This window comes from Scardinius erythrophthalmus (assembly GCF_964197995.2).
Source record: "Scardinius erythrophthalmus genome assembly, chromosome: 17".
Taxonomy (NCBI): Eukaryota; Metazoa; Chordata; class Actinopteri; order Cypriniformes; family Leuciscidae; genus Scardinius; species Scardinius erythrophthalmus.
This window is the reverse complement of record NC_138237.1, coordinates 11582997-11599694: the sequence shown is the minus strand read 5'-3', so window position 1 is coordinate 11599694 and position 16698 is coordinate 11582997. Positions and strand designations below refer to the sequence as shown.

The window sequence follows — 16698 nt, the reverse complement described above, 5'->3', positions numbered from 1 at the left end:
GGAGGGAGATGCAGATCAAACCTTCACTTCTAAAAATGGGCAAATAACCTGGTCTACTACCCCACCTTCCCAGGGGCCAGGGAGAGCTTCAGCAGCACGTGTGACAAAGCTGACACCCGGACCGACAAGGTACGCATGTTCTCGTGTAGAGGACATAAAGTCATCTTTTTTATTGTTTTTTCCACCAAGCATCCAAAGCATCTTGGTGGAGATGACAAATTTGGAAGGCAAGCGAGTATATGATGCTGACTGGAGGGATGTCGACTGGACTGATATTGAGGCATTCATTGGTCTGCTTATTCTTGCCGGAGTTTTTCGTTCTAACAATGAGGCCCTGTCCAGTCTGTGGGAGGCTGAAACTGGGCGTGCAATTTTTTGTGCGGTAATGACTCTGAAAAGGTTTAAAACTTTATCAAGAGTCATCTGATTTGATGACAGGGCAACAAGACCTGCTCGCCGAGAAACTGACAAGCTGGCACCAATTCGGGACCTGTGGGATTTATGGGTTGAGCGTCTCCCAATAATGTTCAACCCCGGGTCAGACGTAACAGTGGATGAGTGCCTGGTGCCATTTCGAGGTAGATGCTCATTCAAGCAATACATGCCTAGTAAGCCGGCTAAATATGGGTTGAAAATCTGGGCAGCGTGTGATGCCAGAACGAGTTATGCATGGAACATGCAAGTTTACACCGGCAAACCTCGAGGTGGCCAGCCAGAAAGAAACCAGGGCATGCGTGTGGTGCTTGATTTGACCACTGGTCTCCAGGGACACACAGTGACGTGTGACAATTTCTTCACTTCCTATGCCCTTGGCCAGGAGCTCCTGAGAAGGAAGTTGACCATGGTGGGCACACTTCGAAAAAACAAGCCAGAACTCCCACCTGCTCTACTGACCACGAGAGACCGAGCTGTGTTTTCTTCTCTTTTTGCGTTCAATGAAACACACACTATTGTTTCATACTGCCCCAAAAGGCATAAAAATGTGCTGCTCATGAGCACATGTCACAAGGCTGACAAAATCAGCGACAGGGAGGACAAGAAACCAGAGGTCATCTTGGACTACAATCGCTGCAAAGGCGGAGTTGACAACCTTGACAAGGTATTTACAAATTTTATTATTTGATGCATTGTTTAGCGAATTTTCAAAGTTGCTGAGTTAGTAATTGGTATTTCTTTTGCTAGCAGATATACTAATTTGTTTGTGTGTGTGTGTGTGTGTGTGTGTGTGTGTGTGTGTGTGTGTGTTTGAAATATTGCAGATGGTTTCAAGCTACAGCTGCAAGCGAAAGACTAATCGATGGCCAATGGTTGTCTTCTCCACAATCCTCGATGTTTCGGCCATAAATGCCTTTGTGGTGTGGAGAGAAATCAATCCATCATGGGAGAGAGGGAAGTGTATGAAAAGGAGGCTCTTTCTAGAGCAGCTGGGAAAAGCTCTGGTGTCCCCTCAGATGGAGCGACGACAACACGTGCCTCGTACACCAGCCTCTGCAGCGATTCTGAAGAGACAACAACAGCATTCGTCCAACGAGCCAGGGCCCTCCACTGATCCACCCCCAAAAAGAAAACGGTGTCAGGTTTGTCCACGGGCAAAGGACACCAAAACTGACAAGCAGTGCACAAACTGCAAAAGAGCCATTTGTGCTGCTCACACAGTGTTCCTGTGCCAGATGTGCGTGGACTGATTATTGTTTTACAATTTGTTTTCCATATTTTTTGTAGCTTGTTATTGCTTTTATGTTCAGTGTTCAGAATGTTATTGAATTATTTTTTTTATTGTTATTAGATGTTCACTCATATTGCTTTTGTTTACATTTTATTTATTCATTTCTTTTGCATTCTAAAGTTAATTATTTATTTTTACACTTTGTTCATTAAAATATGTTCAACAATATGCAACTAAAATCTGACTCCAAGTCTTGTCCTTTAGGTGTGTCTTGGGTGGCATTTAGGTGGCATTTTTCTGTCAAATCTCTGTGGCATTTTGTAAAAACAGACATTTCAAAATGCATCAACTACAAAAATTCTACTATTTTAAAAAATAATTATTTTAAATGTCCTTTCTTATGTTTATATATATATAAATTCACAAAATATATTTCAAAAGTTGTAATACAAGCAGTTGGCCACATGCAGTAAAATGAATGGCTCTCTATTGCCTCTGCTGGTCAAAACTATTTCTTTCTTAAACTGCAAAGAATTTAGGTTTATCTCTAACCAGTAGATGGTGTACTTCTACACATAACACCTAGATCAACATCCAGAAACAATTTAAATTAAATTTAGATCATCATTTAAGTGATTTTTTTCATAAAAAATTAATATTTCATATGCAAGCTTATGGTGTAGTTGAGAAATTGTGTGGTAAATAGGTACAAAAGTACTTCATATCTCCCAAAACACAGCATTAATGAATAGATGAGAAGTAAACAAAAAAAAACATATATTATTTGTATAATTAAAAATGTATATTTTTTGTATAATTTCTCTATCAATTGTTGGGGTCATATTGACCCCAAAGACCAGATTTGTAAACAGGAAACGAAGACCTTATTAGGGTTAAAATCGCTAGCTGTAGTGCACTTGCGCGTGACGAGTTCGCGCCAGCCCAGTTTACGTTTGAAGATGTCGGCAGAAGCGAGTGTGTGTTTTTCCAATCACTTCACTTTTTTGACACAGGTAGACAAGAACATTACGGTACAATGTAAGCTATGTCCTGGGGAGAAAATACTATCGGCCGCTGTCAATAGCACAAGTAATCTACTGAAGTACCTGACAAGGCAGCATCGACGAACACTTTTGCTACGGCAACCCCTGCCAAAACTTGATTTTACACCGGCTGTGCAGAAAGTGTCTGAAGGTGAGCTTAAAAAAAATATTGCAGGCTAAAGGTTACAGTGAATTAGAAATTAGTTAATTTAGTTGAAAAACACATGACTGCACAGACTAGCCTACATTATGTAACGTTATGAAATATAATATGGTAGGCCTACTCTCGTTGCTTTGAAAGCAAGTTTCATGTTTACAGCTTGATACATGTAATTTAACTTCTCTTAAGTTAAAGGACAAGTTCGGTATTTTACACTTAAAGCCCTGTTTATAGATCGTTTCTGATGAAATAGAACGGTTAAGATTCAAATTTGGACACATGCTTCTGTCCCGAAAGCGAAATAAACCTAAAATTCTCGGGACAGCAGCATGTGTCCAAATTTTAATCTTAACCGTTCTATTTCATCAGAAACGATCTATAAACAGGGCTTTAAGTGTAAAATACCGAACTTGTCCTTTAAGCGTTTTTGTTATTCAGATATGTAGCAGAGGAATTCTGTTTAACTAAAGGTTACATTTGTTACTAAAATGTTTAAGTATAGTATGTTTTAATGAAGCTAAAATGCTTTAAAAGGATAAACTATTCCATGTTTGACTCATCTTTAATTATTAAAAGAGTTTAATTTCTATTGTCTATCCGGTCAAGGTTTATAGGAATTTTAAGAAGTAATTTGTTTAATTACTTGTTGAGTAATTAAATTACTTTTCAGACAGAGTAATTAGAAAAGTATTTTAAATACAATGTTGATGATGTAATTAGTTATTAATTACTTTTTTTAAGTAACTTACCCAAACACTTGTTTTTTTGTGGGCTAATGATTTAAAAAAAATAAAAATAAATTGTGATCAAAGCCACTCTGAATACACTGGATCTTGAGCTCATGTGAGCAAAGTCTGCACTTCATACATGTTTAATTTAATTGTAGCATTTTGCGATTTGATAAGGACACTATAACATATTGCGCTTTCCATTGAGATAAATGTTTATGACTTTGCAAGTCATAACCAAGGGGGTAATCTTTCAGCCGGAAACTGAAGCTTCCCCGGGGCCGCCATTGATTAGCAGACCATCACCTGCTCTTGGCACAGCTTGCTCACGTCACATCTACGTCATCAAGCTCAGTTTGAGTCTGCGCAGTACGGTCAGCCATCAGGAAGTGAGTGCTTCTAATTGACTTCACTTTTCTCCGTTGAATCCAATGGGGTCGCTGTGTCCATTTCTTTTACTGTCTATGGTCAAACTATAGATATAACCATAGACATAACCAATATATATATATATATAACGATATAGGCTAGGCTAGTTAGGCTACATAACATGACCAAGGAAGCTGTTTTGCTGAATATTCACGAAGTAGCCCATTTAATTATCATAAATGTTTATTATCATAAACAAGTAGCCTATATATTAGGTTACTTACATTTTAGACACATTATTGACTGTTTTAGTTATATTTCACCGACAAAAATAGTTCCAAAGGAAAACAACAATCAGCGTGGTATTTTGTTACTGAATGATTATGATCCAGCGTTTTGAACGAAACGTTTGAACGAATTTGCCGGCGGTTTAGTTTCATGTTTAAAATTAAGCTATTATTGATTTTTTTTTCGATGATGGATGGCAGAGATTAACATAAATAAATACATAATATTCGATTAAAAATAAACATGAATAAGACTATTTATTTTTATCATTGCAAAAAATGAACTAGATTAATCACACATTTTTTTTCTGATTAATCACAATGAATCGCCATTAAAAAACCTAATGTTTTTAATATATTGTATAATGTAATCATTTCACAGTTAATCTCCAAATGAATGTAGAAACAACATAAAGACGGTATTTTAAATATTTATCTAAAAGGAAATACACAGAAATTGAAGTCATCAAACAGTTTGCACTGCATACATTTTAAATGATATATAGATTAATCCTTATTAAATTTACAAAAGTTCTTTAGTCAAGAGCAGTGAGTGATTTTCTCTGTTACGTTTGTTTTTTGATTAACTTTATTGGCTGCTGTCCCTTTAAAACCTGCAGCTGCTGACAGAGACGCAGATCTCACACGCGCCTTATTCTCTCACAACTCTTTACCTTCATTTAGGACTTTATTTAACTCATTTGCTCTGTCTGCTCTTATGAGGATACTCGTCAAAACGGACATTTTGGCATAGGCCTAATTGCGTGTTTTAGTGTTCGGGTAACTTCAAGCTGAAAGAGAACTCTATTATGGCGCTTAATTTGTCTTGACTTGAATGGTTTTAAAGCATTTGCAAGAATAAGAGCGCATCATATAATGTAACGCCAGCCAATGACAGAAAAAAAATGGATGCTGCGTTAATTGCGTTAAATATTTACCACTGACTCTTTTCCCATTTCTACCAGTGACGCTTATTCAACTTCCAGTGTCTACCTGCGCAGATACAGGGGGCAGGGTTTTGGATTATTTTGAAGTTTCCCAGGGCGCCGCCATTGGCTAGACTAGAGGACCCCCACCTGCTGTTAGCATCCCATTGACTCCCATTCATTTTGACGTCACTTTGACAGCGAATAACTTTACATCTGAGGCGTTTAAAGACTCCATTTGTCCATTATTTATTTCTAAAGAAACACGAATGTATAAAAGGCTCCGTCTGCGCAGTACGCTCGACCCCCAGGAATTGACTTCACTTGTCTTCGTTGAATACAATGGGGTCGCTGTGTCCAGTTTATATACTGTATGCGCAGATATTGACGGCGCAACTGGGTTGTAGGTTGCCAGGTTGAGCTCCCAAATGGGTTGAAATTTGTATGATGTGTTGATTGCGTGAGTAGGATGGGTTTCATACAAGATCTGGCAACTGGAAAACCTTGGAATAATATATTGATGTGATTATTCATATAACGACGTTTGGGCCTTACAAATTACGGGAGTATCATGGGAGAATGACAAAACGGGAGGGGGGCGGGAGATGTGTGTGAAATACAGGAGACTCCCGGGGAAAACGGGAGTGTTGAAAATACAGGAGACCTGGGTCATCTATACATGACATTACACACCCCATCGCCAAATCATAGAAAATTTCAGTTAAGACAGTTGTATTCATCTTAATAATACACAATAAATCAATATACAGAAAAACTGATCTCTAAAATAAGGGATAGGCCACAAATCTGTGAGTAAAGTTTGCAAAACTGAACAGGGAATGTTGTGTAATATTCAGTTACTGTAAGAAACTGTTCCAGCGGGTGGAGTTAACTGGTACTGAATATTACTACACCTCACATGTGTATACTCCTTAACTGGAACAGGTTTTCACAGGAACTGAATAGTACATCCAAATATTATTGTTGTGTAATCAGCATATTGTCAGTGTGTGATCCTTTTAAACATATTATTTAGACTTCAAAATTAATCACATTACCAATTGTACACTGCATAGGTTATATTTAAAAATGTTAAAATCGCGGCTTTTAACACAGGACATGCATTTTAACACTTTCAGAAAGAAATGCTCAAATAATTAAGTGAATTTCATTACATGGCCTGCAGGGCTCTGGGGTTTAATTCTGCGGGTTCAGAAAACCCATCAAAATGTTTATTTATGCTTGAATATATGTCTCATGGCATATGCAAGGCCTCTTAAACAAGGCTCTTGTTATGAGGGCTCCCTTGAAACTTCTGTTACTGTTGGGCTATGTGAATGAAAGCCCCAAAACCTCTTTTATATATATATATATATATATATATATATATATATATATATATATATATATATATATATATATATATATATATATATATATATATGCAGATTTAAGTATCTAAAAGCTGATAGAACACTGATGAGAATATTACTTCAGAATATATTTTTATACCCAAAAAAATTCATCCCGGAATAAAAAAACCTTATTTTTTACATTTGATTATTCAATATCTGTACGTGAATACTGTGAGACCTACCTGAAAATCTTGAAGCTGTGTTTATTTAATTGGTTTCATTTAATCTGTTTTTGGGGTGATGGATGACAGAGGCAGGCTAAATACACATGAATTGCGCAGATATTAACATAACTAAATACATAATATTCAAAAAATTAAAAAGAAACATGAATAAGACTTATTCATGTTTCTTTTTTATTTATTTTTATTGATTGCAAAAAGTGAAATGGATTAATCACATTTGTTTTCAATCGCCATTAAAAAACCTAATGTTTTTAAATATATTTTATAATGTAATAACTTCACAATTAATCATCAAATTAATGTAGAAACAACATAAAGACAGTATTTTAAATATTTGTCTAAAAGGTAGGAAATATAGAAATTGAATAAAGTCATCAAACAGTTTGCACTGCATACATTTTAAATTATATATAGATTAATCCTTATTAAATTTCACATGTCAGCCAAGAGCAAATAAATAAACCACAACTGGACCTTATCTGAGCCACAAAATCTGTATATTAAATATGAAGTCATCTCAGCCTTAATAAGCCTGTTAACAAAAAGAATCACTGAAGGAAAGAAGAGAACAGAAAAAAGAGATGAGCAGAAACACAATAACTAAAACTGACTTCAGCCACAGCCTTAGATGAAATGTTCAAGTGTTCTCAGTGTGACAAGATGTTTGCTCGATCGGACGTCCTGAAGACTCATGAGCGAGTTCATACAGGAGAGAAGCCTTACCGTTGCTCCATCTGCAACGAGAGATTCGCTTATTTAGGTAGTTTTCAGACCCACCAGAAGAAACACGCTAAAGACCAAACTGCTCCTGATTCATCATAGTGTCTTTTCATCAGTAAATCTGGATAAAGGACTCATTGAGCTCATCCTGAAACTGTACATTCAGCCAGTAGGAGGCAGTGTCACATTGCGCTTTCATGTGGTTTGAGAGAGTTAAGGTGGATTTTCGTCAGATTTTGAGCCGAATTCTGACTCGTGCGACTCTTTTTCGCTCTTCTAACTGTAGCACCAAACAGCATTCTTCTGATGTCATGGCAAATAAATAAAGAAAAACTGGTTTTGATCATCATATATTTTGTTTATTGCATGAATCTTAGCATGATATTAACTGCTAAATGATTCTGTAGTCAGGTTACCAGTGCTCAGCTCTTCTGGACAGAAGGGTAGCCGGCAAAGACGGTAGTCCAGTAGTAAACCATGCGCGTTCTCAACATCTGCTTTACACTGTTCTTGTTCATACTGTTGTTGATGTCTATGTACTTGTGGCCAGTGCCGGCGAACTCAGGCCAGGCTACAGGAACACTGGACTCACCTTTGTTAGGGTCACTGTGAGGGAGAGAGAAAGAGACATTTTAGCTATCATTATGCACCACAAGAGGCACAAGGGTTATTATACTTAACAAAAATATTGCTTAATTGTTTTAGTTTTAGTTATTTAAAATAAACGTATGTATATATTTATATATATACACACACACAACTTGTTTTATTTCAGCTCATTGTCAAAGCAACATTTCTTAAAGCAATACATTTGTCACTGTATTTGTTCATATTTGTTAATGTTGGTTAATAGAGCTGTCCATTGTTTGTTCATGTTACTTCACAGTGCATTAACTAATGTTAACAAATACAAATTTTTATTTTAATGTATTATTACATGTTGAAATTAACATTAACAAAGATGAATAAATTCTGTAAAAGTGCAGTTCATTATTAGTTCATTAGTGCTACCAAAATAACAAATTAAAACTAAAATAAATATTAATAAAAACTATTCCAGGGGTGTCCAAACCTTCTTCTGGAGGGCCGCCGTCCTACAGAGTTTAGCCCCAAATTGCCTCAATACCCCTGTCTGGAAGTTTTTTTTTATTAGTTATTCCTATTCTCGTCTTGAACATTGTGCGACTGTTGTTTTATTGTGCTGTATAAATAAACTTAACTAAACTAGTTATAATTTGATTAGCTGGTTCAGGTGTGTTTAATTGGGGTTGGAACTAAACTCTACAGGACAGTGGATCTCCAGGAGCAGGTTTGGACACCCCTGAACTATAAAGACATTTAAAAACGAACTAATACATATTACGAAAACACAACAAAATTAACAGAGCACCTAAATAACATGAGATGGGAGGAAAAATTATATTTCAATGGTTTTGCACTCTCTCTTTAAAATGTTTTGCATTACATCAAGAAACTCTGTGGGGAAACTTTTGGGTTTCCCTGAAAAACTTTGCATTCGCTCGCAAAAATGTTGCATTCCCCTGAGAAACAACTCAATTGTTTTGCGAGCAGACGCAAAGTTTCTCGGGGGGACACAAACTTTTTCAGGGAAACGCAAAAGTATAGTCAAGAGATTTTCAGGGGAATGCAAATGTTTTGCGACTCACTGCTCTTGACTTAAGAACTTTTGTAGCTTTAATAAGGATTAGTCTATATTTAATTTATAATTTAGGCAGTGCAGATTGTTTGCTAACTTTATTCAATTTCTGTATATTTCCTACCTATTAGACAGGAAGGGCACAGGTAAATATGACATGGGTTTATGTGAGGATTGTTTTAAGTTCACTTTAAATTAAAACTTGCTATATTTTTTGAAGCCTACTAAATGTAAAAAAGTGACTGTAATTTTGAATTAAATTAAATTAAATTACACTGTAATACTGAATGGCTATAATGTTTAAAATGGGGGGGAACAAATCAATTTCATTGAGACATCAGTAGCAGTATTAGTATCAGTGATACTGGCCTTCGTTCATTAATAGATGCCATTAAACAAGTATTTAAAATACACTGTCTTTGTTAATTCTACATTAATTGAGAGATTAACTGAATTTACTAAATTATAAAATATATTAAAAACGTATAAAACTTAAGTGTTTTTAATCATGATTAATCAGAAAGAATGTGTGATTAATCTAGTTTTTTTTTTTAATCGATTGACAGCACTGATATAATTTAATTATTATAGTTGCCTTTAAACATAAAAGTTGAATAAGATGAAGTATTTTAATATTGTAAGTATTTTTATGTTTGTATACCCAGTTTGAGCAAAATTGGTCCAGTAGGCAATCATGTATTTGGAGACGTCACGATGGCGAGGAAAGTAGCCCAAAGGAGTCTCGAACGGCTTCCCAAACACATACTGCAGGTCGTCAGCGTGATCGGCACCCATCCAGAGTGGAAAGACAGGTATGCGAGAGGGCTCGGTGAACAGGTAGGAGTAGGTTCGTGCAGATCTAATGGAGAAAAAAGGTTGTTTTAAGGTTTCTACTTTTCAGTTCACACTTTAGAGTTCAGTAAATAAGAAGATGAAGTCAGCTTACTTGGCATGGTCCGTGTGGAGATACAGGGTCGCTTGGGTTGGCACCAGGAAGATGTAGTCCGTCTCAATGTCCACAACTGTTTTCTTAATATCCTTATCACTAGGGTTACTACCCCAATTGACCGTGTACTCCTGATAAGTTGCGACACCAGCGTTTTGTCCTCTAGCTTCAGACAGGGAAATCGAGAGAGCCCTGACATCTGATCTGTTATAAATTAAAAGCAGTTTTTTTTTTATTATGCCGTTGTTTGGCTTATTAAAGGCCCCATGAAACGACTGGACAGGTGCAGTTTTTCTGCATAGGACACATTTGTCCATTTGTTGAAAGGCTAGTTGCCTTTAGCTTACATCATTGTTTTTCCAGAAAACAAAAACTAAAATTTTTAAATGCATATATTCCCATACAGTAAAACACTGATAATAATAATGCATCTTGAGCAGCAAATTAAGAATATTAGAATGATCTCTGACAAATCATGTGACTCTGAAGACTGGAGTAATGATGCTGAAAATTGTGCTTTGCCATCACAGGAATAAATTACATTTTAAAATATATTAAAATATAAAACAGTTATTTTAAATTGTAATAATATACTGCCCGGCCCAACAAAAAAACAAAAACAAATCGGTTTGAAATAGGAAAATGCTTAAGAGTCTGGATCATTATTGCAGTGATTATTATGGAGTGTGTAGCTTTTAATTTCTTAAACAACCATGTAGGAAGACACATCATGGCCATACTTCAGGATAACAATGTCAAGATTAATCAGGATCAAATTGTGAAAGACTGGTTGAGAGGGAGCATGAAGAATCATTTTTACACATGAATTGGCGTCCAGACCGTGAATTCATTGAAAGTCTTTGGGATGTGGTGGAGGAGACTTTACAGAGTGCTGGACTTTTTATTTTTATTTGAAAAGTATACTCCTTAAGCTGCACTTTTTCTTCTTCTTCTTTTTCTTTTTTTTTCTTTTTCTTTTTCAGATATTAAGCATATGTTTGAAATATATTGGGGCACACAAAAATTGCAGTATGGGTCTGCTAAAGCTTACTTTGGCCAACTTTTATCTTTAAATATTACACTAGCATATAGATGGCCTCAAAGCTAATATACATAAACAAAAGCCACAAAACTCAGCTTTTCTGGTTTTATGGGGTCTTTAAAAATTCTCAAAATGATTCCAGATGACTCTTTGATGTAGCACACTTACGCAGGGGTGGACACCAGAGCATTGTTGATAGAGGGGACGTCAATGGTAGCAAAGATGTGGCCGTCCATGTCATTGACTCCAGCGATGTAGTCAATGTCAGCAGCATTTTGGAAAAGAGTTTCAGGCTCGCCGGGGATGAAGTCACCATCGATGACGGGGGACAGAGCCAGTTTGTGCACAATGGGATCTGGAAAAGATAGTCAGATTTGATCTTTTGACTTTGCGTTGCATTTACTGTGGTTTTAATCAGCAGTTTAACCATTTTAAAGGGATTGTTATTATGTCATAATTTACTCACCTTCATGTCTTTCCAAACCTGCATGACTTTTATACACTGACTTGTTCACTGGTATTCCCATTCTTTGTAATTATATAGAAAAGAACGACTAGTCGTGCAGGTTTGGAACGACATGAGAGTGAGTAAAAGATGACTGAATTTTAATTTTGGTTCAACTATCGCTATAGAAAGCATGTAAAGGGCTAAAACACAAGCAGCCACTCTGAATGTTCTTACCACTTGGAGATGTATTGAAGTCCACATTCCCAGCAAGAGTAACTATCTTTGGATCTGTCATCTTCAGACAAGCCACCATCCCACTATCAGTGGGACATCCTACCTTCTTTGCGATCTAAAGGTGCACACACAATTTTTTTTACCCATATAGTTTTGAAGAAATAATTGTACCTTTAGAAATAAACAAAGTTGTGATACCTATTCATTAATTATTAACTGACAAAAATCATTGAAATGCCAGTCTGTATGTGAAACAGAACAGGCGACTTCACTAAGTAAACACTTGCAAGTGTACAGTAAAGTGTTTCGCAAAAGGTTGGGAATGAGAGTAAACAAACCCCTGAGGATTTTGGGACCTCTGTATATCAAATACTAGTACTGTACACAATGCCCTAGGTCTGTTTTATAATGAGTATTCAGCAATGTGGGACATTCATGAAGATGATGCTCACCTTCTCAGCAGATTGTCGGGGATTTCTGTTGACGGCCCAAGGACAGAGAGCAACACCACTCTGTGAGATAGCTCTGCGGACCAGGCCTTTGTTTTTAGGGGAAAGAATCTGTGCAGGATGGGACACACAACAGACCTTAGAACCTTCAACCTTTATTACCGAGGACCTCTTATGGTTTTCATACCGATAATAAACCAAGCCCTCACGCAAACCTGTTGCCATTAGATTACATTATTTAGCCAATTTAGGAGGGCTACTTCAACAGTTTGCAATATTGTGAAAACATTTTCAAAAATGACCTCATCCTAGCAAACATAGCCAGACCAGCACATGTACACACAGTCATGAAAATGTAATACATAAGCCTGCAAGCAGAATTATTATTATTTTTTTTATGTAGCACCTGGAAGTTTACGCTGGCTCCACCTGCTGACTCGCCAAAGAGAGTGATGTTGTCTGGATTGCCACCGAAAGCTCTGATGTTCCTGTGTACCCAAGCGATAGCGGCGTGCTGATCCCACAGGCCATAGTTTCCTATCAACCAGGACATGCTCTGATCATCATCAAGATCACAATCAATTGTAAGCAGATCTCTTGCTTTTATAACGGCCTTTACTTATATAAAGTGGCGAACACGTAAGACCTCCTAAGATTATGGTAGGGTGAGTTACAATTGACTGTAACAGAGGAAGATTGGGAGCAGGTCTGGAGTCAGGCGAATAAGATCTCTGTCTGCAACAGAGCCAGATCTATTCAGGTCAGGATTGCACATAGAATGCACATCACACCGTTCCTTAGAAGTAAATTTGACACAAGCAATTCTGCATTATGTCTAAAATGAAAGGTGGAAGTGGGACACTATATTCATTGCATTTGGTATTGTTCTGTAATTAGGATTTACTGGTCAAAAGTTGGCTCGGGCATCTTTTCCGGATGCCTCCTGGCATGTTCCGGGCATGTCCCACCGGGAGGAGACCCCGGGGAAGACCTAGGACACGCTGGAGAGACTATGTCTCCCGGCTGGCCTGGGAACGCCTCGGTGTCCCCCCGGAAGAGCTGGAGGAAGTGTCGAGGGAGAGGGAAGTCTGGGCATCCCTGCTTAGACTGCTGCCCCCGCGACCCGGCCCCGGATAAGCGGTAGAAGATGGATGGATGGATGGATGGATGGTCAAAAGTTGTTCAATATATGAGTCGAATGTTTGGAGTAGAGTTACAGTTAAACCCCTTGCCTTTGATTTTAGGTCTTCCAAATATACTTTTGCCAAACAGATTCGCTAGACGATTATTTGACATCCTAGCCTTTGCTGCTCGAAAAATATAGTTATCCTGGATCAGTTTATATATGCTGTATATCAATGCTTTTGCATTCTTTCCAAATTTTTTTTGCACTTTGCATACAGTAAAAATAATAATAATTTGTTCCCCCACAAAATCTGTGTTCGCTTGCAAAAGCATTGAAACAGTTTTTTTTACCCTTAGGGAATTTGTTCCCCTTTAGGCTGCATTTTTTCCCTACCGTGATGTATCATATTTGTATGACTTATATTCAAATGAAATTTACCAGGTGCGTCAGCATCTCCGCTGCTGAGGAATCCGAGGGCTCCGACACGGTAGTTGAACGTCACCACGATGACATTTCCTCTGTCTGCAATCTCCTGTCCATCATAAAGGTAGTTGTCCAAGAAGTTTGCACCCATCCCACCACCCATCAGGAAGCCACCACCATAGATGAACACCATAACAGGCAAATTGGTAGACACTGCAAAAAATGAGGTTTCAAGCCAGACAGGATAAATTTATACATTTGACTACATAATTGTAAGTTAAAATGTTATTCTTAAAGGGATAGTTCACTCAAATATGACTACATATTTGTTAAAATGTTGTTCTCTAGTTCATCAAAAATTAAAAATCTGTCAAACTGTTCCCATCAAACACTGTCAAAACAAACATTGGACCCCATTGACTTTCATTGTATGGACAAAAATGTTTTATGCAAGTCATACAAGTTTGGAATGACATGAGGGTGAATAAAAGATCACAGCATTTTCATTTTTTTGGTAAACGATCCCTTTAACATATTTTTTTTTGTCTTGTGAATTTTTCAAGGTTTGCGTTACCGGAACTTCCGTGAGGGACCCAGATGTTCAGGTAGAGACAGTCCTCAGCGCCCAGGACATCTTTACCGAGAATATTGAGCTGCATACACCTATTTCCGTACTCAGTGGCTTTCAGGACGCCTGTGCAGGTAGAGTCAGCAAAAGTACACTGTTAATACACTCACTCACTCATTTTAGACCCTGGCTAGGCCTAATAACCAGTGCCTAAAAAGGTCTAGACAAGCTTGCACGACAGACAGGGATACACACCATCCCAGCCTGGGTGACGAACCGGCTTCGCCAGTCTGCCAGGTGGAGCAGCGAATGGAATTCCCTTGAACACGTCCACGTAGCGGAAGAGTCCAACACTACGACTCTTTCCCTGTACCATCCCTCCCTCTGTATACACAGATCCCAGCTGTTCACAATTAAATTTGGTTAGAAATTGCAGCATAGCATAGTATTTTGAGCATTTTAGCCACATTGTATGTAATTCTTTTTGCAGGAAAACCATAAAATACAAAATACTTTTCTATAGTATCAGGTTTAGATTTTTATTTAAAATACCAAGTTAAAAGAAATGTGATAGGATCATATATTTTTTCATTATTGATAATATGGCGTTACATTATATTATGTTTAAGAGTTATATTTATGTTTAACATATTATTATGCTTAATGCTTCATTATGTTTATGTACGTTTATTCGTTAAGCTTCATGTATTAATAATGTAAAGGTATATTGCTAAAGAACAAATAATCAAGTCAATTAATTAAAGTTATCTATTTTAATTTTAATTGATAATGGGGTAAAATATGATATGGAAGGAAAAATGATATTTCAGTGCTTTTTTTGTTCTCTACTAGAACTTTTGCGTTTGTTTGCGAAACTGCAATTTCTCTGGGAAAAGTACAAGTTTTTTTATATGTCCTACATATTTGACTACATATTAAAGTTAAAATAGATTCAATCTTAATTAACAGACCTGGTTATTTCTTCTTTATTAATATAATACCTCAAAATAACTTCATAATTAAACTAAATTATACTACGGGGCTGTTTTAAGGTGTGCAAGGGAAACGCAAGGCTAAAGTAGTTCCAGGCAGGTCTTGACCGCATTACAGTTCTATAATACTTCGCCAAATGATTTCAGTTTCAAAAGGTCCTTGCTGCTTACAACAGCAAAATAACCAAATCCCACAATGACACTGAGCAAGCAAAAAAAAAAAAAAAAAGTAAACAAGAGGATAAAATATAGGCCTATATATATATATTTCTGTGTTTTGTTTTGTTTTTTATTATTATGTAACGTTACGGGAAGCGCATACTTACTATCTTTCTCCCGCTCTCTCTCCCCCTCAAAAGCACACACACATACAGTAAGGATACACACTCGCAGGTAAACGTGTTGTCAGCGCTGCTCTGACGATTTTATCAGTAAAATAGTTTACTTAAAAGCAACATGGTGCTTCTTACTAGCGATGTATTAACGGAGCTGTTCTTGGGAGTAGATACGCTGTTGACGAACACTGTTGACGAACATGAGACACAGATTCAGGTAATTCAAAAAGACTACTCTCTCTCTCTCTCTCTCTCTCTCTCTCTCTCTCTCTCTCTCTCTCTCTCTCTCTCTCTCTCTCTCTCTCTCTCTCTCTCTCTCTCTCTCTCTCTCTCTCTCTCTCTCTCTCTCTCTCTCTCTCTCTCTCTCTCTCTCTCTCTCTCTCTCTCATTACTGCATTAAGTGTCTGAAGTCTCCGTTTCTAGCGCTAAAATTACGTTTTGGAATTATCAACGGAGGTTTGGGATTACCACCTCAATTCGTCGTCAATTATTCCTTACCTAATACATAAACATAATGACCTGTTAAGCATAATAACATCTAAGCATATCATAACTTACAGAAGCTGCATTTGCTGTCCCCAAGATGAGGGCAACAGCGATGAGAACCCCCAGCATCGCCATCATCAGATAGTGGCTACAAGTGTGGCACTGAAGGGAATTCTGTCCGCTTTTATAAACTCAAACGCAAATCATATCTCTGTTCCCAGTTGTTCCAAAGCCATATCTTACCCCAAAATATACAAGATTACACCGTCTATCTAGTGACTGGACAACATGTGTGCAGTTGTGTTAAACTCTCACGGAAACACATTTCTTTTTCCATTATAGAGAAATATTTATGAATGATAAAATATTTAGTGCCACCTTGCAGAATAATGGCATATCACTTTTGTCAATAAATGTTTTTGGAAATCATGATAAAAAACAATTCAGGACACTTTGATGAAAAAGAACAGCATTTGTTTACATATAAAAGTTG

The 16698-nt window shown here is 37.1% G+C and overlaps 1 protein-coding gene across 1 annotated transcript; it reads right to left on the bottom strand.

Annotated features, from left to right (window-relative positions):
• Positions 1–7840: 7840 nt before the first annotated feature.
• Positions 7841–16343, bottom strand: LOC308706161 (bile salt-activated lipase-like; the record flags this gene model as incomplete). The annotated part of the gene is made up of 11 exons (XM_081391560.1): positions 7841–8105; positions 9818–10015; positions 10103–10306; positions 11313–11499; positions 11827–11941; positions 12279–12386; positions 12682–12812; positions 13840–14037; positions 14399–14518; positions 14648–14795; positions 16278–16343. 11 exons carry the CDS (start codon positions 16341–16343, stop codon positions 7922–7924), a joined length of 1659 nt encoding a protein of 552 aa, XP_081247686.1. The 3' UTR covers positions 7841–7921.
• Between the last annotated feature and the right edge of the window lie 355 nt (positions 16344–16698).